Below are 26,377 nucleotides of genomic sequence, written 5' to 3' on the forward strand. Positions count from 1 at the left end.
TCTCCTTCCGTGAACCAATGAGAAACAAGTCTCTGGGACTGTCCCGCCCTGGGGAGAGAGCCACGGACCAATGGAAGATGGCGGCTGATGGGTGGCGCGGCCGGAGGTAGGTGGAGTCACCCCGGGATCTGGACGGGAGCCTGGCAGGGTCAGTCCCCTACCAGAGCCCTGGAGCATGGCTGTGTGGGGCCTGGGAGGTCGCCTTGGCTTGCGCGGGTGCCTCGGCGCCCGCAAGCTATTGTGTCCCCGTTTCCAGAGCCGCGGCCCCCAGGGCGTGGAAGACGGGGACAGGTGAGTACCTGGCTGGGAGGGTAACTCAGGCACCTGCCCTGAGTTATGTTGTCGCCGTGGTTACGTCAAACCGCTGGGAGGTCACCGCAGCAATCGCCAGGTGACGTCCTCTTTAGTCATGACGTCACCGTGGCAACGTGGGCTCCGTGGAAGCCAGAGACCAAGGTTTCTTGGCACAAGACAAGTCCAATCGAAGCCCAGCATCCATCAGGACAGGGCATATCCCATGTGAGCCAAGAGGGTCATCTTGCCTGGCCCCACAATCAGGAGGGGCCTCAATTCGGATATTAACCTATCTCCAAAGCAGTTTATACTTTAAGGCACAGAGATACACCAACGCGGTCTTAAGAGGACTGTCATTATATGCCTTGAAACTTGCACCCCGTTCCCGGACCTCAGAACCTGACTTAATAATGGATTAATCTATTTCACAGATCCAGTAATTTAACCTTTGAATAACCTTCTAATGTCACATTTTAATGTTAAAGTCTTTATTAAAGGTGTTGCTATTTGAAAATGCCAGTTTTCGCACCCTGTTTTGGCAATTCTCTATTTCGGAGTATACTTGAAGCTTTACAGTATGGTAATGGCCCAGGGATTTTTCCCTCCAAGAGTCCCTGGCTTGGTAGAGCACAGGTAACAGTTTTGGGGTGTCGAATAAGATAGTCTTGGGCAAGAATCCCAGCCCTACCGCTTCTTCCCGTGGTGACCTAGGAGGGTGAGTCTCATCCCGTCAGCTACCGATTCCTCAAAAACAAAATGAATGGGCTTCCCTGGTGGCGCAGTGGTTGAGAGTCCGCCTGCCGATGTAGGCGACGCGGGTTCGTGCCCCGGTCCGGGAAGATCCCACATGCCGCGGAGAGGATGGGCCCGTGAGCCATGGCCGCTGGGCCTGCGCGTCCGGAGCCTGTGCTCCGCAACGGGAGAGGCCACAACAGTGAGAGGCCCGCGTACTGCAAAAAAAAAAAAAAAAAATGAACATCATAGGTAGTGCTTGGGAAGATTCCAGGGATAATTCAAGGAGATAATGCCTGTAATTCACTTAGCATAGTGCAGAGACTATGGAAAGTGATCGATAAATTCTTTCAGCCAACATTTATAGAGCGTCTGCATTGAGCAATGCACTACATCAGCTATTCTGCAGATACGGGTGTGGCAAGACACAGAACTTGCCCACAAAGGGCTTAAAACTAAGAGGAACGGAGGGGAAAGATTTCAAGAGATCCAAGCAGAAGGGGGTAAGTGCTGCCTCTGAGGATATGGGTAGCAAACTGTGACCCACTGAAGGACGTGCCCCACTATATATGCCATCCTCACTCATCACCTCTTGATGTTTATTTCTCCTTAGGCCACAGCCTTCCTCGAAGACACCCAAGCTCCCCAAGATCTACACCAAAACAGGAGACAAAGGTAGGGTAGGGACAGGTGAAAAATGCAAAGAAAGACATGGCAGATTCCATCTTAAAGTTCTTCCAAATTCTAGGACTTCCCTGGCAGTCCAGTGGTTAAGACTCCACGCTTCTACTGCAGGGGGCATGGGTTCGATCCTTGGTCAGGGAACTAAGATCCTGTATGCCACGTGGCACTAGAAATTGATGGAAAATTCTGGAATGAGAAATAATAGCTTTAAAATATTTTTTTAAAGTTCTTCCAAATTCTTTACAGACATTAAAAGTATGTGACGGATCTCAATAGGCATCACCCAAATGTGATGTGAAATGAAAGATGCCCAAGATATATTAAGTGATAAAAGCAAGTTGCAGAACAATCCAAATAGTTGGAATCCACTCGATAAAAGTGTGTGTGTGTATTTATATGTGTGTTCAGGTGTGCATAGAACATTGTGAAAGGTTATACCTTGGACTGTTACCTGGGAGAGAGATTGAATTGTGGGGGAGGGGAATGAATAGACGGGCTTTCATTGTTTCCTGTACATACTTTTATTCTATTATTTATTTTGTAATGAGCATATATTGCTTCGATAATTTAAAAAAATACCAGAACATAATGTACAGAAAAAAATAGGTGCAGAAGAACATATCAGTATGATACCGTTTTCTAAAGTTTTAAACCACGCATGGACTTCCCTCGCGGTCCAGTGGTTAGAACTTGGCGCTTCCACTGCAGGGGGCGCAGGTTTGATCCCTGGTTGGGAAACTAAGATCCCTCATGCTGCGTGGCATGGCCCCCCCCCAAAAAAAACCCACGCAGATTACCAGTATTTATTGCTTTGGAGGTATATTTATGTAGTAAGAAGATAAAAACTTAATGCCATTGTACACTTAAAATGGTTAAAATGGCCAATTTTACATTATGTTTATGTTATCACAATAAGAAAAGAAAAGATGCAAAGGGATGACAGTGTTGATGCCCTCCAGCCAAAGACTCCAGAGACGGAATTCCCTGGCGGTCCAGTGGTTAGGACTCCACGCTCTCACTGCCAAGGACCTGGGTTCAGTCCCTGGTCGGGGAACTAAAATCCCACAAGTCAAGCAGCACAGCCAAGAATAAATAAATAAATAAATAAATAAAGTATATCAGGACATAAGTGAGGACAGTGGTTACCCCTGGGGAGGGGGGCAGTGACTGAAAGCGGGGACACAGGGGCTTCTAGGGTGAGGCTCCTATTTTATTTCTTGATCTAGATACTGGTCACAGAGGTCTATATCAGTTAGTAACAGTTCATCAACTTGTACACTTATGATTCGAGCACTTTTCTGTGTATGTTATCCTTCAAGTGGAAAAATGCTTTAAAAGAGCATATCAGGAAAAAAAAACTCTTTAATTTGGGCAGCAAAACATTTTCACAGGGTTTTCCAGCACCTTCACTGGAGAAAGGAGACCGAAAGACGACCAGGTGTTTGAAGCCGTGGGAACTACAGATGAATTAAGTTCAGCCATTGGGTAAGGGGGACGGGATTGGCCTTGAGGTCGGGCTTGAGTTGGTTGTTAGAGGGCATGACTGATGTGCAGCTCTCCAGAGTGTCCGCCAGTCCCAGAGGCTGCCAGCCCTCGATGAACCTTCCTTGGCCTGTGGCTTCTGTCCCTCACCGCGTGATGCTGCCTCGCCCCTCCATCCCTGCTCCCTCACTCTGCTCGTATGTGTGTGCCGTTGAGGTGCATGTGCAAAGTGACAGGTGAGTCGAGCACAGTACACAGGGCATCAGACATGATCCCTTTCGGGAGGCTTATTTTTTAAGCATATACACAGCCAGAGTTTAGAAGGTGGACTCGGGGAAGTAGTCAGGATCGGCCGGGCCATGCCGGTGTAACAAACAACCCCCACATTTCGTGGCCTAAACCACCAAAGGCGTATTTCATCCTCTCACTTCAAGCCCATCGTGGGTTGGGTATGTTTCTTCTCTGCCTGGCCTTCACTCTGGGACCCGGGCTGGTGGGACAGCCTCTGTCTAGAACAACACCAGTAATTGTGGCAGAGGGAAGAAAGATCACGGTGATGCCCACGCTGGCTCTTAAAGCTTCCACGAAGTGACACGCCACCTCTGCTCACATTTCATTGGCCAGAGCCAGGGACGTGGACACATGTGACAGCAGCAGGGGTGGGAGGGGCCGCAAATATTTGAGAACAAAGTTCAGGCCACCATGCTCAGCAAGCCGTTGGCAGCATGAGCTGCAGTTATTATAAGTACTAGTTCACAAGTTCTGACTCGGCCTTGTGGGTGAAGATCATGGTAATCAGACAGACCTGGGTTCAAATTCTCTCCCACTGCTGACTGGCTGTGTGACTTCAGGCAAATCACCTGGCCTCTCTGAGCCTCAGTTTCCTATTCTGTCAAGTGATCCTAGTAATAGTATCCAATCTCATTGGGTTCTTGTGAGGATGTAATGAGAGAACTCCATGTTTCCCCCTTAGGACAGTACCTAGCACCAATCATAATGCTAGCTGTTATTATCATCATAATTTTATTAAAACCTGTTCATGGTGGCCATTTCTCAGTGATGGGCCTAAGTGAGGTTCTCAGGAAAGATAATGTAGCTAGTCTGCCAGCAGAGGAGAGAGGGCAGACCCCTTGGTGTGTGTGAGAAGGGTGTGGCGAGGGGGAAGTGCACAGAAGATGAAGTGGGCAGAGGGGCGGGAAGGCGGGTTCTAGCATTGGCTGTTTAGAATTAGCAAATCAGCAGGCCATCATCCCTCAGGTGATGTGGTGCAGGGGACTGGCCACAGCTCAGTTGTGGATTCTTCCGTCCTCAGATGTTGGTGGAGCATCTGCGTGTGCCAGGCTCTGCTGAGTGGGGAGCCTCAGCCCTGCCTTCATGGAGCCTGCGGTCTGCGGGGTGCGGTGCAGCGGGCGGGGCAGAGCAGACAGACGCTGGAGGGGCAGCCACAAGTGGTGGGAGCGGGGATGGAGCGAGCATGGGGAGGGGCCTCCCGCTGGCCTCTGTCGTGGGAACATCCTCGGTGAGCAGATATTCCCGAGCATCTCCAATGTGCCAGGCCTGAGGCATACGCCCCCGCCTCACCATCCAGAGGGGAAGACCAACGCGGGACAGCTTACGTGTGTGCTTATTTAGTTCTGATTGTAAGATGGGCTAGAAGATGCACAGTCGTTCTTCTTTTGCCCTTTCAAAGCCATTCTCCTGTGCCTGGGAGGCTGGCCTGGAGATGGTCTCACCCCGATTCCCTTGTCCTCTGGCTTTAGAGTTGGTCCAACCAATGGGCAGCACCAGCAGGAGATCGGACGAGGGTGAGAGGGGTAGGGGTATGTGTGACCCCGCCCCCAGCCCTGTGTGGCTCTGGCAGTTGTGGGGCTCTCCACTGCTTTCTCCCAGCTGCCCAGCTCCTGGCGGTGGCCTCTGCCCAGAATGCAGCTCTCTCCAGGGTTGGTAGCACCTTTGACCCTCCCTTGCCCCTTCAGGCTCTTGCTTTTGCTCATCTCTGCCATCCATCCTCAGTTCCCATAAGCCTTCCCACTCTGTCAGCAGTCCCTTCGTGAAGCTTTTCTCCAGGAACCCTTCAAACACACCACTGCCCGGCCAGGACCCTGACTGGTACAGAAGAGGGTGCAGTGTTCTGAGGGAGGCCAGGGCCACAGTCCTGACCTGCATCGGGGGCACTTTGATTTTCCTGCCCCACCCAGCCTTACCAGCGAACTCCTACTCAGCCTTCAGAGTCCCACCTCCAGCATCGCTTCCTCCAGGAAGCCCTCCCTGAACCCTAATCAAGGCCAAATATCCCAGGATTCTCACCCTTTCCTTCAGAGCACTGACCTTAGTTTGCAACTTCACTGTCAGTCGTGTGACATCTGATTCACATCTCCCTGTCCTGCCTAACGGGGCCTGTGTCACCTCTGTTCATACTGAATCACCTGGACCTGGCCAGAGTAGGCGCTGAAAGAGGAGTTGTTGGCTGGATGAGCGGCGAAACACAAATACCCCCAACCACATGGAAGGTTACGATGTTCTCAGTGTCAGCAAGAAAATAACGGCCCTCCTGTGACAGCTCAGTTAGCAAAATGGCCGGTCCCCTGAGAATGTACTGCCTTCCAGCAAGACAGGGCCTGGGGATGCTATATTTGAGGCAAATTCTTCTTCCTTCCTCCTCACAGGTTTGCTATGGAATTAATTGCAGAAAAGGGCCACCCATTTGTGGAAGAGCTTCAGAAAGTGAGTAACGTTGTCTTACCCCGAGCTGGGATTTTCCAACCCCGAGGCCTGGTGGCCATAACTGGATTTGCCAACTGACCGTCAGTTCCTTTCTGTGTCACCTGGGACTAGTCCACTTACCCTCTGTGAGCCTCAGTTTCTTCATCTGTAAGATGGGGACACACAGAGATGACCCTCCCTCACAGGCGAGTGGTGAGGTTTGGCCTCAGAGAGGGAAATGTGAAGGGCAGTGGTCTCAGCCCAGGGCAGTTCTGCCCTTCAGGGGACACAGGGCAATGTCTGGAGATGTTTTAAGTTGTCACACTGGAGGTGGAGGTGCTACTGGGATCTAGTGCGTAGAGGCAGGGATGCGGCTAAACGTCCTACAGTGCACAGGACGGTCCCCGTGACAGAGGATGACCTGGGCCAAAATGTCAGTGGCCCTGAGGTTGAGAGACTTGAAAGGCCCAGCTGTGGTTAGCCCTCGGCGGGGGGGATGGTAGGGTTCTTAGAATTACTGTTCTGTTCCTTAAGAGGCAGCGGGGGCTCTGGCCCACAGAGAGGACTTCAGAAATAGAGGCAGGGCCACCACCCCCAGAACATGGAGAATGTACCTGGGGTTTTAGTCTGCGTGCTGACCTGAGTCAGCTGCTCCCTGGAGGGTCAGCCCTCGGCCTGCTTCAGTCCTCCAGGCCAGGCTGGAGCCCACTGGGGCCCCTGGGAGCAGACACAGGGTAGTGAGGGGCTGCAGAAAGATGGGAGGCCTAAACTGCTGGAACATTCTATGAATGAGGCACCTCCTGTATGAGGGAGACTGGTCTTCAGCCTCAGAATGAGGAATTGCTGGCGTCTACAGTGGTCGTTTCTGTCTGCCGTGCTCACCTCTGAGCGGGGTTTGCAGAGGGAAGAGGGGGTCAGTGGCGTGATGAGCCCCTCCCTTGCTTTAGACCACATCCTTTGGGTAACAGTTTCAACATCACCTCCTCCGGGGCCTTCCCTGGCCACCCCTGCCTCCAGCTGGTGCCTCTCCCAGGCTTCCGCAGCTCCTGTGCTTCTGCCTCTAAAGGCAAGCATCACCAGGAGTGTGGCCTGGGCGCCCCAAGGGTGCAGACTGTGACTTGTTCAGCTGGGTTCCCCGCCTGGCCCCCGGGAGCTGCTCTGGGCCTATGGCAGGCCAGGCAGCCTGTTCCCGGCTCTCCCTGCAGAAGCCCATGAAGTGGAGGCCAGCCCTCACGTTTTACAGAGGACAAAACTGAGGCTCAGCCCAAGGCCGCACAGCCAGGAATCAGCGGGGCTGGGATCGGATTCCCGGACTGGGGCCGCCTCTCTCCAGCCCCCGGGGTAAACGCTGCAGGTGGCCGGCGGCCGAGTAGTACTGTGACGCCCCTTTCCATCGGAAGCCGCAGAGACACCACGAGGTCAGGGAACTTACCCAGAGTCTGCTGCTCGGCGGCTCAACAGGGCTCCAGTCCACTCCCGGGTGGGCACCGTCTACTCTCACCGACCGTGTCCTGCTCCCGGCACACTGCCACGGGCACAGCCCTGTCCTGTACAGTTTAAAAAGCACTGTCAATTTGGGTCTCTCCGCCCAAGTGTTATAGGTTAGAAAACCAAGGCCGTCAGTTTAGAGAAAAGAAAAAGCCCTCGAAGGGCCCGGCACATGGGAGAGGAGGGTCGGGGTGAGAAGACTCCTCCTGACTATCCCTGGGCGCTTGACACTCCCCGTCTGCGTCACCCAGGCGTTCCAAGGGAGCCAGGGCCCCTCCCAACAGGGCCGATGTGCTGCGCTGCAGGTTCACAGAGCTTGCTGATTAGCCTTTGTAAATGCCGGCTCCTTAGAGGCCTGACAGCTCCCGGCAGGCCCAGCCCTGCACGCGGACGCACGAGAGCCCCGCTTGGCCTGCGTGACAGGTTCTTCACCCACGCCTCCCATTCCTCCCCAGATCCAATGCTCCCTGCAGGACGTCGGCTCTGCACTGGCAACACCGCGCTCCTCAGCCAGGGAGGCTCACTTAAGTAATTCTCTCCCTGAACCCACTGTGTGTGCTCAGAGGGCCCCGGGGGGCCTGGGCCCGTGGGCAGGGGGAATGATTCTGTCCTGGGTGTCATCTGGGACCCCTGTCAACCTGGCCTGTGCAGCCTGAGACGGAGGGTCCCTCTGAGCCAGGGGAATGGTTGGCGGGCACCCAGGCAGAAGGGACGGGGTGGGCTCCTTGTGATCCTGGGGCAGTGGCCTCACGGCCATGTCCTTCTCCTTGGCTCCACAGAACATGCCACGTTCGAGGCAGGGCCCATCCTGGAGCTGGAGCAGTGGATCGACAGATACTCCAGCCAGCTGCCCCCGCTCACGGCTTTCATCCTGCCTGTAGGTACTGGGCTGCCTCAACCTGGGGGTGGCTGCGGGCCAGTGTGTTGACCAAAACACACAGGCAGGGATTCAGCCTCCCCCCTTTTAATTTTTAACAGTGACAGAAGCTTTCCCCCAGCCCCCAAGTCCCCTCCAGACCGTCACGGCTCCCTCCCCAGTCCTGCCTGCTTTGGAGAGGGGTACCCAGTGGGTGTGCCCTGGCAGGGCCCCTGGAGACAGAACACTGCCTGTTGTGGGCGGGGCCTGTGTGTCCCTCCATCCATCCAGGCTCCCTGCCTGTAGTGGGCACCCTCCCCCTGCCCTTCCAGCCAACACCTGCTTTCTCCTTTCAGTCCGGAGGCAAGAGCAGCTCCGCACTGCATCTCTGTCGGGCCGTGTGCCGCCGAGCTGAGAGACGGTACTGGGGTGCGGGGCCGAGGGAGCGGGGCCTGGGCAGAGAGACAGTGATCCTGACAGGGGTGGTGGGGTGGGGGCGGAACAGCACGTCGGGATCAGAGCTTGTGCAGAAGCAGGCAGCTCCAGGAAAGGGGAGGGGGAGGCCCAGCGGGTCTAGGTGATTATTTGTAATTATAATAACACTCACATGGTATGAAATTCAGGTGTGTATTCAGTGAGGACTCCCTGTTCCTGGGGTTAGTTTAAATGGTGGGGGTGGTCTCAGCTGAGCAGAAAGGATTGAAAAGCTCCACACCATGATAAGAGCTGTGAGGGAGGGTACTTGGCACCAGAGTGACCCAGCCTGGGACTGGGCATGGGGGGTACTGGGGGCACAGTGGACAGAGTGCCCAGGGTGAGGGGACAGCAAGGGCAGAGGCGGCAGTCTGCATGGAACACACACAAAGGATGCCGAGTGTCTGGTCCAGAGTGAGGGGCGTGAGGCATGACGAGGCTAGAGGCTGAGCTGAGGCCAGGCCGGGCAGGGCCTCATGTGCCCCGAGAGCTCTGCATTTATCCTGAGAGCCTTTATCCTGCGAGCCATTGATGGGTTTTAGGCCATGAGATGACATGCTGGCTGCTGGGTGAAGAAGGGCCCAGACCAGCCACCTGCTACCCCAATCCCCCAACTCAGAGTCAGGAGAGGAGGGACACCCCCCCCCCGCCCCCCGCCAGAAGCTCCTGACTGCCTTTTCAAGGAAACTTTAAAAGAGTAATTGCGGGGCTTCCCTGGTGGCGCAGTGGTTGAGCGTCCGCCTGCCGATGCAGGGGACACGGGTTCGTGCCCCGGTCCAGGAAGATCCCACATGCCGCGGAGTGGCTGGGCCCATGAGCCATGGCCACTGAGCCTGCACGTCCCGAGCCTGTGCTCTGCAACGGGAGAGGCCACAACAGTGAGAGGCCCACGTACCGCAAAAAAATAAAAAATAAAAAAAAAGTAATTGCAACATCTCCATTTACACCACTCATAGGCCAGGCTGCCAGCCGGCTTTACAGAGAAATGGGAATAAAGCCCTGCTTTATATAACCGGCAGGACCGTGCTGGGCACTTTGTGTCCATTATTTCATTGATTCCTTGTGGTAACCTTGGGAGAGAGGTGGTGGCAGCCCCCACTCTACTGGAGTCAGGACGCTGGGGCTCAGAGGTGACACCGTGGCCAGGGTCACCTGGGTGGTCCATGGCAGAGTCTGGATTTGAGCCCAGGTGTGTCTGCTCCATACCTGAGCTCTGTCCATAGCCCCATGTCATAAAGATTTCACTTTTCATGAAAGGCCCTTGGGGCCAAGTGGTTCCTAAAGTGATGCCGAGTCACAAAAGAGCTTCAGCTTCAAAAGGAAAAAAGTCATTTGTACAAAGCTGTCCACATCAGCAGTGCTCATAGTAGCAAAAAACTGGAAACAACCCAAAGGCCCAACATCAGGGAATGGCCAAGCAGGGGTCGGGGGCGGGGGGTCCTGAGGACACCAAACCCGTGCCCAGGTGACAAAGCCCCTGGGGCAGGAGACACAAACCTGGGGCCTCGGTTTGGGGCGAGCACCTCCCAGCAGGAGTTACGTAGCAGAGGCGACATGCGTGGAGGGGCTGCCAGCTCACTAGCGCTCAGCAGACAGCACCATCTAGCGTGTCTGCACACAGACTGGTGAGGCTGCAGCCGGAGTGAAATGCTGACTCAAGACGCAGCTCCTGCCCCCAAGCGTGTTGAGCCTATAACGTAGTGTGATGCTGTGTTTCCTCCCCTTCTAGCGTGGTGCCTCTTGTCCAGTCCGGTGAGACGGATGCAAACGTGGCCAAGTTCTTAAACAGGTACTCAGATGGGATCTGGAGAGTCTTTCTGAAAAAGTAGGCACTTCGTGGCTCCAGCCCTTGCTCGTGCGGCTCCAGCGTGGGCCAGGCCAGGGCTGAGAGCTGAGGGACCCCAGGAGCTGCCTGGGGTCCAGAAAGTGACCTCACAGCCAGGGTCTGGCCCCTTGATGTGGTCACTCCTCCCCCAGGACATGGCCTGGGCTTTGATGGTCCTGACCAGCTCCTTTCCTCCTGGGAGGGGAGTGAGGACCGTTCTGTTCATGTCACAGTAGTGATCCTGGGGAGCCTTCCAGCCATGTAGGTTGTGTGGGCTGAGCCAGTTCGTTCTCTTAGCAAGGAAGGCATCACCGCACAGATGAGGAACCAGCATATGACAGCTCTGTGGCGGGGGTGATCACCCAGAGCGGAGTCTCTTCCACTGCCCAGTCCCCCACCACACTCCCAGAGAGACAGCCAGGCATCAGGAGGAGGGGGGCATGGGTCCAGGACGGGGCACGGGTCAGGGAAGGTTCCAGCAGGACCTGGCATGGAGCTGGCCTCGGGGTAGGGTTGGGGCAGGGAGAGAAGAGGAGGGTGGGGTCAGTGCGGCCCGGAAACAAGGGAGAGCACAGGGCAGCTTCACAAGCTAACTGCCAGCCGCTGAGGGGCAGGCTCGCTGCTGCCTCTCCTGTTTCCCTCCCCACCCAGCCCTGCCCAGAGGCCCCATCACCGCCGGGTCAAAGAAAGAAGGGAGGGGGGCACTAGGGTCTAGCCCACTAGAACATTCCAGGCCAGTGCTTCTCAACCAAGATGTCTGGCAATGTCTGGAGACAAGTGGTTGGGGGCTGGGGTGCTGCCCAGTGTCCTACGATGCACACAACAGCTCCCTCTTCCTGCCACGAAGAATCACCCAGCCACAAGGAATGATCCTGAATGTCACTAGTGCCGAGGTTGAGAAGCCTGCTCTAGGCTCCCTCTACTCAAAGAGTAGACCAGCAGCACCAGAATCACCTGGGCACAGTTTAGACCTGCCAAATCCTGGGCCTGGCCCAGCCAGTCCTCCCGAATCAGAATCTGATCTGCATGTCACCAGGATCCCCAGTTGACTTGTGTGCATACCCCAGTTTGGGAGGCACCAGTCCTGTTCACTGGAAGGTGCAGAAACCAGGGAGTGGTCCAAAGTCACCAGCCCTGTGAGGTCAGACAGGGTAGTGGCCTCATCCTGCAGGAACCACCCCAGCCCTGGCGCCAGAGTCGGGCGCTGGGCTCTCAGGAAGCTGGCCTGGAGCGCCATCCATCAAGCCCAGGTTGGCTGAGCACCCGCTGTCCCACCCGATGCTCCTGGGGCACGTGACTGATATTTCCTCCTAGAAGGCTAATATAGGGAGGACCCTGTTAGCATTGATCTCTCATTTCAGATCATTCCATTTGCCTTCTTCTGCCCCTCCAGACTCAGTGACTATCTCTTCACGTTAGCCAGATACACAGCCATGAAGGAGGGGAATCCAGAAAAAATATACAAGAAAAATGACTTGTTGGTCCATGCCTGAGGCGCTTGGAAATAATGGAAAAAGGGAGCTTTGCAGACTCCTCCACAGTGACAACGGGGAAGGAAGACTTTGCCCTCGTGTCCTGATTCCTGAAGATCTCACCCAGAGGGGCCAGAAGCTGGTCTTTTGTCCAGACTCCGCTTCCTCTCAGGGCCCCCCACTTCCTTCAGGAGCTGAGGCCGGTGGAGAATTCTAGCCCCCTCCCCTGGGCTCTCCTCAGCCTTCCAAAAAAGAATAAAAGTGGGAAAGGCTTGAGGGGGTGTGTGTGGGGGTGTGTGTGTGGGTATGTGAGAGAGAGAGAGAGAGAGACGGATGCCCTCCACTGGCAGCTCATTTGGAATGGTACCAGAGGCCCTTGGAAATGTAATTGTGATTTACCTGTGCCAAAGGGGCTTTAAAATGTCACATTTATAAAGAGTAAGGCAGACAGGATTTGGAGTTTGGTCACCTCTGAGCCACTCACCAAGGGGGAAGGACGGCTGCAGACTGACAGGCGAGGCCTCGGAAACACTTGGACTGAAGTGCATGTGTGGCGAGGGTGCAGCCTGGAGAATCTTCTCTAAAGGGGAGCCTTCCTCCATCAAGCGACGGACATCCCGGGGAGAGGAACACCACCACTTTAATGAGGGCATGTCCTGCCCGGGCAGGTGGCGTCCAGGGTCAGAGATGAACTGCGTTCAGCTTCAGACTATAAGCTCTTATGTTTCCAGCGAGGCTGACGCAGACCAGACCTACTTCTCTGATGTTGCACTTGGCTGGTTTATGCCTCTGAGATCCGGGCCACAGCTGTATTTTATTTCAGTTGTCACTGCTGCTCCCTCCCGCTAGGAAGTGACCCTACCAGTGCCAGGTGTGTCCTTGGGAAGGGGGATATTTATGAAGGGTGAGGAGGCAGCCCTGAGAACCTGAAGACTCCACGCCACTAATTGCAGGAAACAACTTGGGAAGGGCAGGCTCTCACTAACTGTCAGGGCGGAAACGCCCAGTGAACTCCATCCAGCCATCATTTATTAGCCTGAAGCTCGGAAGTCTGGTCCCTCCAGCCATCCTTGCCAGCAGTTAGGAAACATTAAAATGATGAGTTTTGTGCTAGCTTTGCTTTTGTTCTTAACCAGCTTACCTGCTCATTTTGCTGGAGGAACATCATTATCTCGTCCCTTCTGGGTCCTTTCGTTCCTGGACTTGGGCAAAGTGGCTGAGGTGCAGGTGACCGTGAGTGAAAGTGAAAACCCTCCAGGAAGTGGCCCCGGCCAGCAGTTGGCGCCAGGTCTGGTGCATGGTGGGCACTCGGCCTGTGTGAACAGAACTGAGAACATTACAGAACAGGCTAAAGGTGGTTCACTGTCGGGCAGGCACTCAGGCTGGACCGGGGAGGGTTATGTTCCAAGAGCTCACAGCAAATCCAAGTGACTAGGTCCTGCCCACACCTTAGCATCTTCCTGGAAGGAGCAGGACGTACATAATAAAAAGTCCCACATGCCCCACTGTAGTGAAACATCTGCAAAGGACAAGAGGAGTTCTTTGAGTAGACACAGCGTCCTCATGGGATGATCTCTGAAACAAGGCCTTTTCCTGTAGCCATATCCCCTCCCCAGCAGCCCTTGCTGGGAGGGGCTGTCGCAGGCCAGATGGTAACTCTGGGTTCCCAGGTCCCACGCCCCCTGCATCATCCCTTCCACCAGCAAACATCCCCGAGAAACAAACACCCCTGAGAAACATGCAGGTGCAGGCATGTCCTGTGCCACTGACCTGGGAAGAACTGAGGTGGCCTGCTGGGGAAGGGCTCGCCCAGGGGACGGGTCAGTTTGAAACTTTCGCTCCTCTGCTGTACCTTACATAGCCATGTGGGAGCTGGAAGCAAAAGGAAAAATGTGTTCACCCCCGTACACTTAGCAAAACATCCTCCTCGGTCTCGAACCCAGTGGGAAAAGTTAATGAAAACTCCATGATCGAAACACATGACTGTATATAAAGCCCGTCTGCAACCGCTGTCAACCCTTGTAAATGGTCGTCCGCATCACACAGCAACGCAGGTCGGGAGAGAAATGGCAGGCTGTTTTTATATATAATGGTGATACCTTGTCGATCATAGATTTTGTTTTTGCATAAATTTGATTTTTAAAAATATCGTGGTGAGGGACTTCCCTGGTGGTCCAGCGGTTAAGACTTCACCTTCCAGTGCAGGGGGTGTGGGTTCAATCCCTGGTCAGGGAGCTAAGGTCCCAAATACCTTGCGACCAAAAAAACCAAAAACATAAAACAGAAGCAATATTGTAACAAATTCAATAAAGATTTTAAAAATGGTCCACATCAAAAAAAAATACTGCAGTGGAATAAATTCTGTAAAAAACATTGCACGAAAGTTATTTCTCTCGCTTCCTGGATTTGGGGGTGCTCCCATACATTTTGCACCCAAGAAAGTGCTCCACCTGCCTCTCGCTGGTCCAGGTCTGGCTCTCAGGATCGTATTTAGGGCCACAGTCAGAGGTGGTTGGATATTCCAGCGGGGAGAAGCCCACCAGCCAGCATTGTCGAAGGGCTTGACATGCCAGGCCCCAGGCCAGGGGCTCCACAAACATCATCACATTGAAACCTCACAGCAACCCCGAGGGAGGCACTGTCTATGGCAGGAGGGGGGAAACAGACTTGCAAACCAGCTTGTGTCAGGGAGTCAGTGCCAAGATGTGGGCCAGGGACACAGCCCTGTGACTCCCGGCCCAGTGCTCCTCCCCCCACTGCCACTTGACAGTCATTTTAATCACGCCCTGGGCCGCTGAGAACAATGTCAGGCACTAATAGATTCTGCTGTCTCATTTCTCAACCTACTTTCCCTTAACTGATACTTCATGGCTATTGTTAATGTGCATTTTTCACCGAGTAATTTTCATAACCCGAACTTGTAACGCATCCCAATGACAAACGTCCCCGGTACCAAATGCCCATCAGCTGCAATGTCACCCTCATCTCCCCCCACCCCACCCTCACACCTTCCTCCGACAACCCATACAGTTTTATGATCCCTCTGTCCCAGTTATCATTACCGAACCTTTAAGAATCCAGACACATTTCAAGTTTAATTGAATAAAATCCTTTGTGTAATAAATTCCACATGAATGCTACATAAATCAGTGCCTTGGGAGGATTTGTGGCTCACCCCTCCCTTCAGAACAGGCCCACTGCTGATACTGGACCCAGGCTGGTCCCACCTTGCTTAGGGAGAGGACTGATGCCCCCTTTGCAGCCCAGCCAGGGTGCAGTGTTCATTTGCCTTGACCTGTCACTTTTCTTCTCTGGAGTCCATCGTGGAAGACAGTGCTTGGGCGCAAGCAGAGGCAGGAGATGAGCTGGTTGGGGACACCAGGATTTGGAAGGTTGGGGGACACCCAGGAACTTTGGGGGTGTCCCGGTGCTCTCCCACTCCACAGATTCACAAACTTCTGATGAAGGCTCTGTGCATCCTCTCCCACCGTAGTGAAACATCTGCAAAGGACAAGAGAAGTTCTTTGAGTAGATACAGCAGTCTGCGTACAACCCGTGGAAGCCCCGGGGAAGAACCTCTGCTTTCAGTTCTCCAGTGCAGCACCCACTTCAGGAGTGAATCCGTGCAGAGGGCTGCCTGCTCCAGCGGCCTCATTGCTGGCTCTGCGGAGCCCCAGGCTTGTGGTGTGAGAACAGTCAAACGCTCGGCATGAGCGTCAGCTTCAGGCAGACTTGGGTCCAAGACCAGCTCTGTTACTTCCTAGCATCACGACTCTGGGCAAGTCGTTCCGTCTTCCTTGGACTTGCTTCTTCAACTGTAAAATGGGAATGAAAATCACATCCACCCCACAGGACCACTGGGAGAGTTTAATGAGGCAATGTTTAAAAGGCTTAGCATGCTCCCCCGTCTCATGTTAGCTATTATTATTTTGATTATTATTATTTGAAATCAAGTTCCAGCTCTGTCACTTCCTAGCTGAGTCACCTTGAGGGAATCTGTAACCACTCTGAACCTCAATCTTCAGCTTTTATTTTTGGGGACAATGATACCAACTTCCAAGGGTTCAGGAAATATGTCCATGGGCCTGGCACACGGCAGCAGCTCAACAAAAATAAAATGTAGCTACTTTTGAATCAGGTTTTATCCTTTTTCAAAGCACTTTCAAATAGCTCAGGCCCAGGTGGAGCGCACAGGACCGGGAGTAGCACCTCTGGTTTGTTAAGACTTCCCGAGCCGGTGGGAGATGGGGGCCTCCAGAGGGTCCTGGGCCAGGCCAGCCCAGGGGGATGTGGCTCCAGGAGCAACAGGCCGAAGTGAAAGGGAGGGTGACCCGGTCACAGAACAGCGAGAGCCAAAAGGGATCAGTGCCCGAGGACTCCCCGCGGGCAGCAGCAGAACCTGGTCTTCGGATTCCCACAAGGGGTCCTCTTGGGACAGAGGACATGATTGACAAATAACTGGGGCAGAGGAGGAGACGAGGGGACCTAAACCCGGGAGGAGCCCCCTACAAGCTACCTCTCTGAGGAAGGGTGAGCAGCAGGCCAGCTCAGCGTGCACCAGGGCAAAGGCAGCCTGGGGAAGGGATTGAATAAATGGCAGAAAGGCGTCCAGCTGACCCAGGACCTGGGGGTCCTCCCCGCACCAGCTGCTCCCAAGGCACAAACCCTTGGCCCTAGTCTTTGGCCATCTGCAGTGCCCACATCCCTCCCCAGTGAGCAGGTGCCTTTATTTATGATCACCTTGGAAGGGTCGAGCAGACATATGTTGCTGAGGGTCGTTTATTCTTGTTTATAAAATTTATGGCTTCACCTCGATTACACACTGTCAAAACGGGAAGGATTGGCCCCAAAGTCTCTTGCCGCATGACTGCCTCAGACGTGTGTACATCTGTTAACTCCGTAGGAGCTGTAGAGGGAAATAAGGCTGCCGATAACTCAGAAGCTCGCTGTCCTGTCACGAGGTGTGGGCTACAGGCCTCAAGGAGAGACAGCAGGCGCCTACGTGGAAGGGGAGGAGGTCAGGGCCTGCGGGTGGCCGCACCGGGTGGCATCGGGACCCTGGCCTTGCCTGGCAGACGGGCTCTCTCAGGCGCTTTGGGGTGGGGCATGGAAGGGGAGGAACTTGATTCCTGCAGCCCTCAGGGGTCCGGCTGCAGGACTGGCAGCTGGAGCCAGTTCTAAGCCTGTGGATCTCCACCTGCAGGTGTCAGCGGGGAGAGAGAAACGTTGACTCCACTGTGGTGGGTGGAGTTAGGTACGACCTCTCAGGAGGGCAATCTGGCAATGTCTATCCAAGTCCTGGAAATGTGCGTCCTTCTGACCCAGCAATTCCGTGTCTGAGAATTTCTCGGAAGGAAATAGATTCATCAGTGGAGTCATAGGGTTTCTTTTTTTTTTTTCAGTGCATGCTGCTCATTACAGAGAAAAACTGGAAACAAATGTCCAACAACAGGGAGCTTATTATTAAAGAAGAAATATTTAACAATAAGGGACTGTAGGAAATATCATAAAGCTACTGAAAATGATGGTGCCTATATATTTATTACTATGCAAAAGTGTTCACAATCTATTAAGTGGGGAAAAAACCCCCAAATTATAAAATGGTAGGTATAGAATGATCCAAATCCTGTAAAAGAAACATGAGTGTAAATATACCATAGAAAAAAGATGCAAGGATTCATTCTATATGTTAATAATGCTTATCTCTAAATCGTGGGATTACTGGGTGGTTTCTACTTACATTTTTGTTTGGATTTCCTATTTTTTTTTTTTACAATGTATTTGGGTTAGATTTGACAGAGGCGTACTTGTATAATAAACATGATTGAAAAAGTGTAAAGAAACTTGACAACTGCTTTCCCTGCCTATAATAAATCATCTACCTCCCTTGGGATGTCTGGAGCCAAGAGAACAGCCCAAGGGGAGGGCGCCCACCAGCAGCCAAAGCCACGGGGCCCCTCCAAAAACTAGAAGCCTGGTGAGTGTGCCCTGCGTCCGTTCTATTGGAGACAGCTGGCTGTTTGGAGTGCAGCCCCTGTGCAGCCTGAATGTGGACGCTTGGCTTCCATTCTAGGACAACAGCTGAGGGAAGAAAAATGATCGCAGCGCCACTGAAGTGCCCCCGGCGGGTAATCACACCAGCTTTTCACAGGGTGTTGAGGATGCTGGCATCCTTCTTTGTCCTCTGTTGGCTGCTGCATCTTTAACTTGTACAGAATTTGAGAGTAGACAGTGGACTTTCACATTTAATTATTTTATGTGGATTTTTGTTCTGGATTATCACCCTAACTTTACCTGGACAAACTGGCGCCCCATCGGGTAGAGTAATGAATCCTATGTGCCGTAGTCAGCAAGTGGAAAAACCAGCACTCAACCCGGGCTTCCTAGATCAGAATCCAGCTTCCTTGTCCAACTCTGTTCTGCTGAGACAGGGCTTATCCCAGGGATGGGCAAGAAATGCCAATTCCAACTGATTGGTAGTGGCTGCCTAAAGGGCTGTGGTAAGGAGCCTGAAGCTGGATCCGATTCAGCAGGAAGGAGTTTGGTAATCCATTAGTGATATCCGCCATGGCTTCCTACGGAGGTAATGCAATAAATAATGTGTATTTGACGTTTCTGAATTCCTGGGCCAAATCCCTCGCAGATTTCAAAAGGGTGGGGACCTCAGAGGTAGGTATGGGTCTTCAGGCTGCCTAAGGGTTCTCCTAACCCTACAACTCCCCAAGAGAGCAAACCAGCAGGACAGGGATTTCTCAGGGCTTTGAGACGACACACCAGGGTCAGAGATCTTTGAGACCCAAACACTTGTAAGTCCGACTAATTGATCAGTCAGCCCTGATGAGCTCACCAGCAGAATGTAGAATCTGTAATTACATTTCACATTAAAACATGCAAAGTTAAGATTAAAGCCAGCAGTGCTACATTTAGTTAAGGCAAACGCTTTGTTCAGGGAGACATTTTTGGGTCTCCAATTTACAGTGATCTCCAGCTAAAGACCTCTAAGAACACACCCACACCCGTAGTTGAGCAAAGTTGGATCGACTGTCCTGTTGCAATGAGAGAGCACACAATACAGAGAGCCACGGGGTGTTTCAGGAACAGGGTGTTAGAAAGGACCTAGAGGATTTGGGCTTGTGTCAGGTCCTTTGGGGAAGGTTCAAGGAAGCAGGGGTAGTTCTATGACGGGGTGTCTTAATAAACTTCTGTTAGGAGGGAGGAATGTGTGAGGCTAAAGCTGCAATGGAATACACTGGAGGGTCAGACAGGCACAGCCCCCAACCTGTGCGAGGGGCCGGGGGAGTGACAATATGACAGGACAGGGCACCCCTTATCAGGTACACTCCCAAATCCAACCCTGCCTTTTAGCTCTTTAGCTGGGGACCTGCGCGGCTGTGCAAACTGTCACTTCTCCTGGTTTTGCCAGGACTCAGGGAGACTGAGCTCTGGGGTCCTCAGCAAGTCCTTAAAAGTGCTGCAGGGCCTTATTTGCAAAGTGGGCGCAATTTTGTCTGTTTCCTTCAGCCCCCAAGAGGGTAGGTGGGACAGGGGACAGCAGCAGACACAGCGGGCTCTGGACAAGGGACAGAACAGCCCCTGGGGCTTCCTTCAAGCTTGGCCCCTTGGCTAGAAGGCTCTCCCACGCCCTCTTCTGCCTGCTCAAACCAGGTAAGGGCTCTGGAGCGTGGCAGACCTGGGTTCAAACCTTGGCTCTGCCGCTTACTGATGCTGAGACATCGGACAAGGGGCTTATCATCTCTGAACCTCAGTTTTCCCAGCTGTGAAGTGAGCATCCTAGCAGCACCACACTGGAGATAAGTGATGACCGTATGTGCTCACACACGTCCTCCTTGGATTAGTTACGCCTCTTCCTCCACCCCATATCGAGCTCTGCGGGGCAGGGTGGTGCCCACATTCTTCTCTCTGTACCTCCAGCACCGAGCCCAGCCCGGAGCATAGTAGGTCCTGGCTATCTGTTAGATGAATGGACATGAGCCTGAGCTCCCTGGCAGTATGGCTTCCTGGGCCAGCTCCTGGCTGGGACACCTGCCAGCTGCCAGGCCCATCTGGCACCATTGTAACGGTGACCAAACCATCCACGCTGCACAGCAGACTCCATGCGGCCCTGCACTGCCCCACTTGGGTGATGGTCCCTTCCCTGGACAGCATCCCTGGGTGGGCCACAAGCAGGGTGGGGAGTCAGTGGGGCCAGGCCCAGAGGGAAAGCGAAAGGACCATGGAGCCTGACGTCTGGGATAGGTGTCCAGAGCAGCCCAAACTGTCAAGAGGACAAAGTGTCACTGTGTCTCCCCGACCTGTCTCTTTCTGCCTCTAACTTCAGGCTCCCCGGCCTCCCCTGGAAGCCCCTCCCCTGCAGCCCCCCTGGGTCTGTTTGCACCCAGTGACTTCCAGCCCCCTAGGCTTCGCCACCTCCAGCGCCCCTCACGGCACGGGGTGTCCTGCACAGACCATTCCCCTTGGCGGCAGTGCTAGTAGTGGTGGAAGGGGGACCTCCGTGGTCTCACAGACGCAGGGCCAAATCTCGCTTCTGGCACTTCTGAGCTGTGTGGCCTCATGCAAGCGAACCCAGCTCTCTGAACCTGTGTCCTCACTGCAAAGCAGACCAGTTACACTCCCGGGGCCCAGGGTCCCCGGGGGGATTGGACGTGACCGCTCGTGCAGAGGGCTGAGCGCAGTGCTGGGCTCGGGCGAAGGCCTAGGGATGGCAGCTACCATCACTACACTTACGGTAGGACGCTCCCACTCCCGTCCTTGGTGATAGATGTGTTCTAGTTCCCACTGTCCACCACCTTCACGCCTTCTGTCTGGCTGCTTCCTCTGCCCCAAATACCTCCCTTCCCATCTCTGAAGTGGAAACCCTCTTTCTAAGTGAAAATGAAAGAACACCTCCTTTACGGCCCCCTCCTGCCTAAACAGATGTGACCCCTCCTCTTTGACCCCCGCACACTACTTGTTACCATGACGATGCTCTTTAAGGCACGACTCACTATGCCCAGTTCTTGGATAAGAAGAGAGAGGTTGGCGGAGGTGGTCCAAGCTCCTGCAGCCGATGAGCGGCCGGGATGGGCCTGGCACCCGTGTGTGACCCCACAGTACATGTTTCCACCCAGCTGTTCGTGAGGTTCTCAGGACAGATACTACCATCGCTGGGGTGATTTTACTGATGAGGAAAGAAGGTTCAGGGAGCTGGAAACTTACTCAGGGTCACTCAGCTTTTGATGCCAAGTCCAGGGTCTTAGCCTGATCACTGGGGCTTAGCGGACGACACTCCAGCCCTTGCTCCTCTGCGTGGTCTGTGGCGCAGTGCCCCAGCCAGACCAGCTGAAGCAGCATCTCCCTGGGGACTCGTGTGCACGTGTTTTCGACGCTCTGCTTTGCCTTCCTCTGCGGCCCAGCTGCAGTGGGGTGTCTTCTGCTGTCGCTGGGGGGATCCCTGCAGTCTGGCTTCTAGGTGTAGGGTCTGTAAACTGACAGACCCACCCCAGTCCCCCCAAATTTCCAAGAGGTGAGAAAACCACAAAGGGAATGCAGCTGTGAGTCCTGGGTTGGGGAGATGCCTGGCCTGAGTGCGCGGGGAAGCGCAGAGCTCCGCCAGGGCTCCGGCAGAGGAGGACCTGCACCCCTGGGGCTGGGCTGAGCGTGGTGGAGCCCAGCTCCTTGGGGTCCTGCGGCCGCTGACTCCGACTCCTCCGTGGCACGGTGAGTGCCGCTCGCCTACTTAATGGAAGCCCGGGGAAGCGAGGGGCCTCGCCCACAGCCTCCCAGCTGGCGGGAGGCAGAGCTGGAACGCGAACCCAGTTCCAGATGCTCCGAAGCCCTTGCTCTCTCTAGCGTCCTCAGTTAGAGCTGCACTCCACCAGGCTCGGGAGTCAGCTGCCACCTGTTAAGCACATGCTTGTAACAAATGTTAACCATCACGATGATTATAATGAGAGGCTGCTTCATTCTGACTCCATGCTCCAAAGGCTGGAGAAAACCGTGGATCCCGTCTGGGCCTCAGAGCAGCCCCTTCTCAGTGTTACTCAAGTGTCACACTGTGTAGGTGTGTGGCTGTGTGTGTGTGTGTTGGTTGGGGGATGGGGGGCACAAGCCTGGGAACACCTGGGCCAGGATCCTCTGGCTGACGTGCTCTTGCTTGTGTCCTTTCCTGCTCAGCCCTGCGCCGCAGGCAGTGCAGAGGAGGGCGTGTGCTTCTCCCCACTCCGCAGAAGCTCCACAGAGATCACAGAGGACCCTCCTCCGTGTCATCTCTCTTCACCCTGCTGTGACTGTCGGTGGCACCAGAAGCTACTCTGGAAGCCTGGCCAGAGCCCGACGACCAGGTGCGGGGGCAGCCCGGGTTTCGCAACGTGAAAGGTGAGGAAGGGCAGGAAGAGGGCTGACATCTAAGTGCTGACTCATGCTGGGTGCACATCATGCCACTGAACTCTGGCCGCCCCCGTGGTGGCACCAGGACTCCCGGAAACGCACACAGCCAGGCCACCCCATGAGAATTAGAGCAGGAAGTGAGGGACCGGGTTTGCACACGTGCCTCTGTTTCTTGGAAAAGACACCGAATGAACACTTTCCACAGTTCTCCACCAGCTCTTATCAATTTAAGACATTTCCAGGAAATAAGACTTCAGCCTAAGGGGGGCCCTGGGTCTACACGTTAGCCAGGCTTAGAGACAACCTGCCTGTCCGTACCTCTCACAGTTAGCAGCGTGTATCGGCTACATCAGCAGCACAAACATAGGCTGATGGCTTTGCTGGAGTCAGAAACAGTGGTGACCTGTGTTCCTCAAACTGCGTCCCACCTAAATATTCTTAGGCACCTGCAAGTTCTATCAGTGTATTGAATTGTCCTCATTTTAATAGTAATGGAAAACACCCACTTGTTTTTCCTAGTTATAAAGACAAACTTTCTGTTTGCAGTACTAACTTGTAATTAAAAGCCAAAATATCACAGGATAAGGCTTTAGTTTTTTAGGTGGGCGTGTCCCACACTGGAGGCCACTGATGGATTTGGGGGACTCTGCAGAATGTTTTTCCTTTGCAGGATATAAATGCTCTGTGGAAGGGAGCCTGGCATATGCGAATTCCTCTTGGGAGCCCAGGTGGCCCAACTGGCAGGCTTTCAAGACCTCTCTCCTGATGCTCAGATCCTCAGGTGCCCCCAGGCCAGGGGAGGCAGCAAAAACTCACGGGAGGAGCTGGAAAGACTGGCAGGGTTGAGATGGGCTTTCTGCTGGGTGTAAACCTGGTCTTGTGTAACAGGAAGAGACAGGGCTGGCGTGTCCTGCAAATGCGACCCTCAGTAATGGAGGAAAGCCGAATACACCCAGATTAGCTGGAAAATCTTACTTTGAGCGCTTCTGAATTATCTGGATTTTTTTCAATAAACACCTGTCACCATTTTACGTTACCGGGGAAGGCATGTAATCCAGGGTGGTGGCTGCCTCTGGGAAATGCGTGAGAAGGATGGGGAGCATGCAGGGTGCCTAAGGGGGCTTTAGCTTTACCTGAAAGGTGACACACTGTCCAGCACTGTTGACCCCGGTGAGGCAGTGAGCCTCGGCTGTCTGCTGCATCCTCCTCTGTGTCTTCTTCCCGCTGTGGAAGCCTGCACGCCCTTTAAGCCCCAGATGCCCCATCCTGAGCTCTCCAGGCACTCGGTTGCAAAGTGCTCCTTCCCGACATAAAAAGCAGAACAAAGCCACTGTGTGCTGAGTACAAATTTAATAAAGCTTTTGTCGTTTTAATCCGAAGTTATCTATGAAAACAAGCTCCACCCCACAACTTTTTAGAGCCATCAAGAGCCATCGAGGTGCCTGTGAACACCACCTAGAGAAGTACAGACTCAGGGTTTCAGATAGTGCAATACTTCCAGCTGCTGAAGTTCAATGAAACTACAAACTACCCCTCCTCGTCAGAACAAAGTCGGTGCTGGTGCTTAGGGACCCACTCTCTCTGCATCCCACACTGGCAGACCCCTAGGAAGTAAGAATCAAACCTCTTAGTGCAGGTTGACAATCCTTTAGGCACCAGCATAAATGTACCCACCCGCCCAGAGCACAACACGCACGTTTAAAAGGAACTTTCCAAGGAATCGAGTGTTTAAAGATAATGGCAAGTCCACAGAATTGGAGATTACTGACAAATCTTAATAATAATAAGAGTAATAAATTCCTATCTGTCTTTAAATTCTTTGCCGTCTCCCCATCAAGGTAAAACACGTGCTCTGTTTTGTAGAAGCCTGGGGCTCTAACATGGCCAAACGTGAGCCTGGGCAGGATGCCGGCACCTGGCTGAAACCCTCTGCCGGAGGCCATGGAGACAGGTCCTGCCCGCTTTGCCACCAACATGGAAGGTTCTTTCTGGAAGGTGTTTTGCTATGTGGAAGAGAGCTGCGAGTCCTCTGCCAGCTCCTGGCCTCTAGTCTGGCTTCAATCTGGCTGGTGGGGATGCACCAGGAGTGTGGTGACGTGGGCGAGGTGGGTGGCTGTCCACACAGAACAATAACATGGCTTCTGCCTCAATTCCCTGGATCTAGAGTACAGTTCTCGTGATAAGGTGAAGAATGACGGCAGAAGAGTGCAATGGGTTGGAAGAGAAAACAAAGTGAAAAACCCCAAACCAAAAAACCCGGAGGGCCCGTGAGTCTCCTCAGCCTCATGAGCCTCCGTCAGTGCAAAGGGCTCCCGGGTTCCCAGTGCTGAGGAAGGACGGGAAACAAGACCCAAGTTTCTTGGGACTTTTACAATCTACAGAGTAAAGCCACTGCCCAGATGGGACAGGTACCTTCAGCTGGTGTTTGTTCCTCACTAGACGACAAGTGTGGCCAACAAGCAGGGGAAAGGCAGCCGCCCTCCCCAGGAATCAGCAGGCTTCGAGTAACAGCTAGTGCCTTTTGGAAACGGAGCTGCTTTTAAGGAACAACGGTTTTTTTCTCCCAAACCCGGATGCCAACGTGAGTGCCCAAGATGGGAGCAAGCCAGAAGGGGCTCCCTGGCAGCCCGGCTGCTGAGGACCCGGAGCATCTGAGGTGAGAATGGGCAGAGGACCGCCGCCGAGTGGAACTCGTGGCTCTGAGGTGGGAGCAGCGCCCTGAGCTTCCAGTGCTCCGTGGTCTCACCAGCAGGCACCTCTGCTGCCCGGGAGCAGGTGGGCCTGGCTATCTGGAGAGAGGCTGCTGCGGACGGGACAGAGGCCGAGACTCTGCAGGGTGCATAGAGGCTTGGCGAGGCCTTACCTGAGTAAAGAGTTTTCAGAAACGGAAGGGACGCATCTCACGTTAGGTCGGCTTCATGCATTCAGGCCCACGCCCTGAAAACCACTCCGGAGCCTTGGTGTTCCTGGGACTTGTTCATGCATGGCTCGCTCAGAAAGTTAAGGAACAGAAACTCACGAAAACACCAAATTAACAAAAACAGAAGCCCCACTGCCATCACAGGCCTCGGCTTCAGGCCACTGTAAAGTAGGAAAGAAGGACCAATGCTGGAGGAATCTGGAGGTTTATTTTCAACACCCCCTTCCTGTTAGTGTCCCCTGGAGAGTGCTGGGTAGCTTTGTCACGTGCATCCAAAGTTCTTGAGGCCACAGGGGACGTCTCATGGCTACAGAGAGGGTCTGGGGGCCACCATCCCCTGGCACGTCAGTCGTGCTCCCAGGGGAACGCCGCCTCTTGGGGCTGAGGGTGGCTGGGAGCTAGGAGAGCTCGAAGCCCGTGTTCATGCTGATGGCGTAGCGCAGCTTCTCCCGCAGGACGCTCTTCTTGCTGTAGTTGGGCAGCTTGAGCAGGTTGAAGCAGGTGGAGGAGGTGGGCAGGCGGCCACCTGGCTCCCGCTTGCGGATGGTAAAGAAGCCACGCAGGACACTGCCCAGGGTGTCGCCGGTGTCCTGCAAGCACACCCCACAGCCTCAGGTTGGGGGGCGCCTGGGGAGAGGGCTAGACCGGCCCCCTGCGGAGGACAACCAGCCTGGAGAGGTGGGTTGCACAGAAGCAAGCCTGGCTCCTGGGGTCCTGCATGGTGGAAGCCTGCATGAAGCAGCACTTGGAAACAGGACCTCTGGTTTAACTGCTAACCATCGGTAAACCAATGTGCAAAGAGCCGGAACACTGTAAAAGTGTTATGGTAACAAACTCCTTCCTGACCTTGCCAGCGCTGCGGCCTGCGACAGACCGTAACTTGGGGCAGCCTTCCTTAAGTAAGGGGGCTGAGGGTCGTCTAGTGTCACCTAAGAGGAGGGATCGGCGTGACGGCGGTGGCATCGTGGAATGCAGCTACACTCAGAGGCCACTGGGTTTTTGTGGGGGTGAGAAACTTATAACAACGGCTACCAACTGAGCACCCACTATGGGTCAGGCTT

General features: G+C 54.0%; 2 protein-coding genes across 7 annotated transcripts in view; one reads left to right on the forward strand and one right to left on the reverse strand.

Moving 5' to 3' along the window:
* The first annotated feature begins 72 nt into the window (after positions 1 to 72).
* On the forward strand, positions 73 to 22,012 carry MMAB (metabolism of cobalamin associated B). Of its 2 annotated transcripts, none has more exons than XM_089894593.1 (9): positions 73 to 291; positions 1,640 to 1,701; positions 3,112 to 3,195; positions 5,859 to 5,916; positions 7,839 to 7,911; positions 8,163 to 8,260; positions 8,596 to 8,660; positions 10,443 to 10,502; positions 11,932 to 22,012. In XM_089894593.1, the coding sequence occupies exons 1-9, from the start codon at positions 88 to 90 to the stop codon at positions 12,029 to 12,031; spliced, it is 804 nt and encodes a 267-aa protein (XP_089750719.1). In that variant the 5' UTR covers positions 73 to 87; the 3' UTR covers positions 12,032 to 22,012. The 2 variants fall into 2 exon arrangements, with proteins under 2 accessions (XP_089750719.1, XP_022406611.1); XM_022550903.3 differs by having other exon boundaries at positions 126 to 291; positions 3,102 to 3,195; positions 11,932 to 22,011.
* A 1,717-nt stretch (positions 22,013 to 23,729) lies between these two features.
* The window catches only part of UBE3B (ubiquitin protein ligase E3B), a 57,592-nt gene continuing 54,944 nt past the window's right edge, over positions 23,730 to 26,377 (reverse strand). For all 5 annotated transcript variants that reach the window (XM_022550871.3, XM_089894585.1, XM_022550869.3 and 2 more), the window contains one exon: positions 23,730 to 25,906. In XM_022550871.3, coding sequence (XP_022406579.1) covers positions 25,715 to 25,906 — 192 coding nt within the window. In that variant the 3' untranslated portion in view covers positions 23,730 to 25,714. The remainder of the gene's footprint in view (positions 25,907 to 26,377) is intronic.

The sequence above is a fragment of the Delphinapterus leucas genome, chromosome 14 (genome assembly GCF_059928025.1).
Source record: "Delphinapterus leucas isolate spDelLeu-1000000601 "Yukka" chromosome 14, BTC_Dleu_Yukka2, whole genome shotgun sequence".
Lineage (NCBI taxonomy): Eukaryota > Metazoa > Chordata > Mammalia > Artiodactyla > Monodontidae > Delphinapterus > Delphinapterus leucas.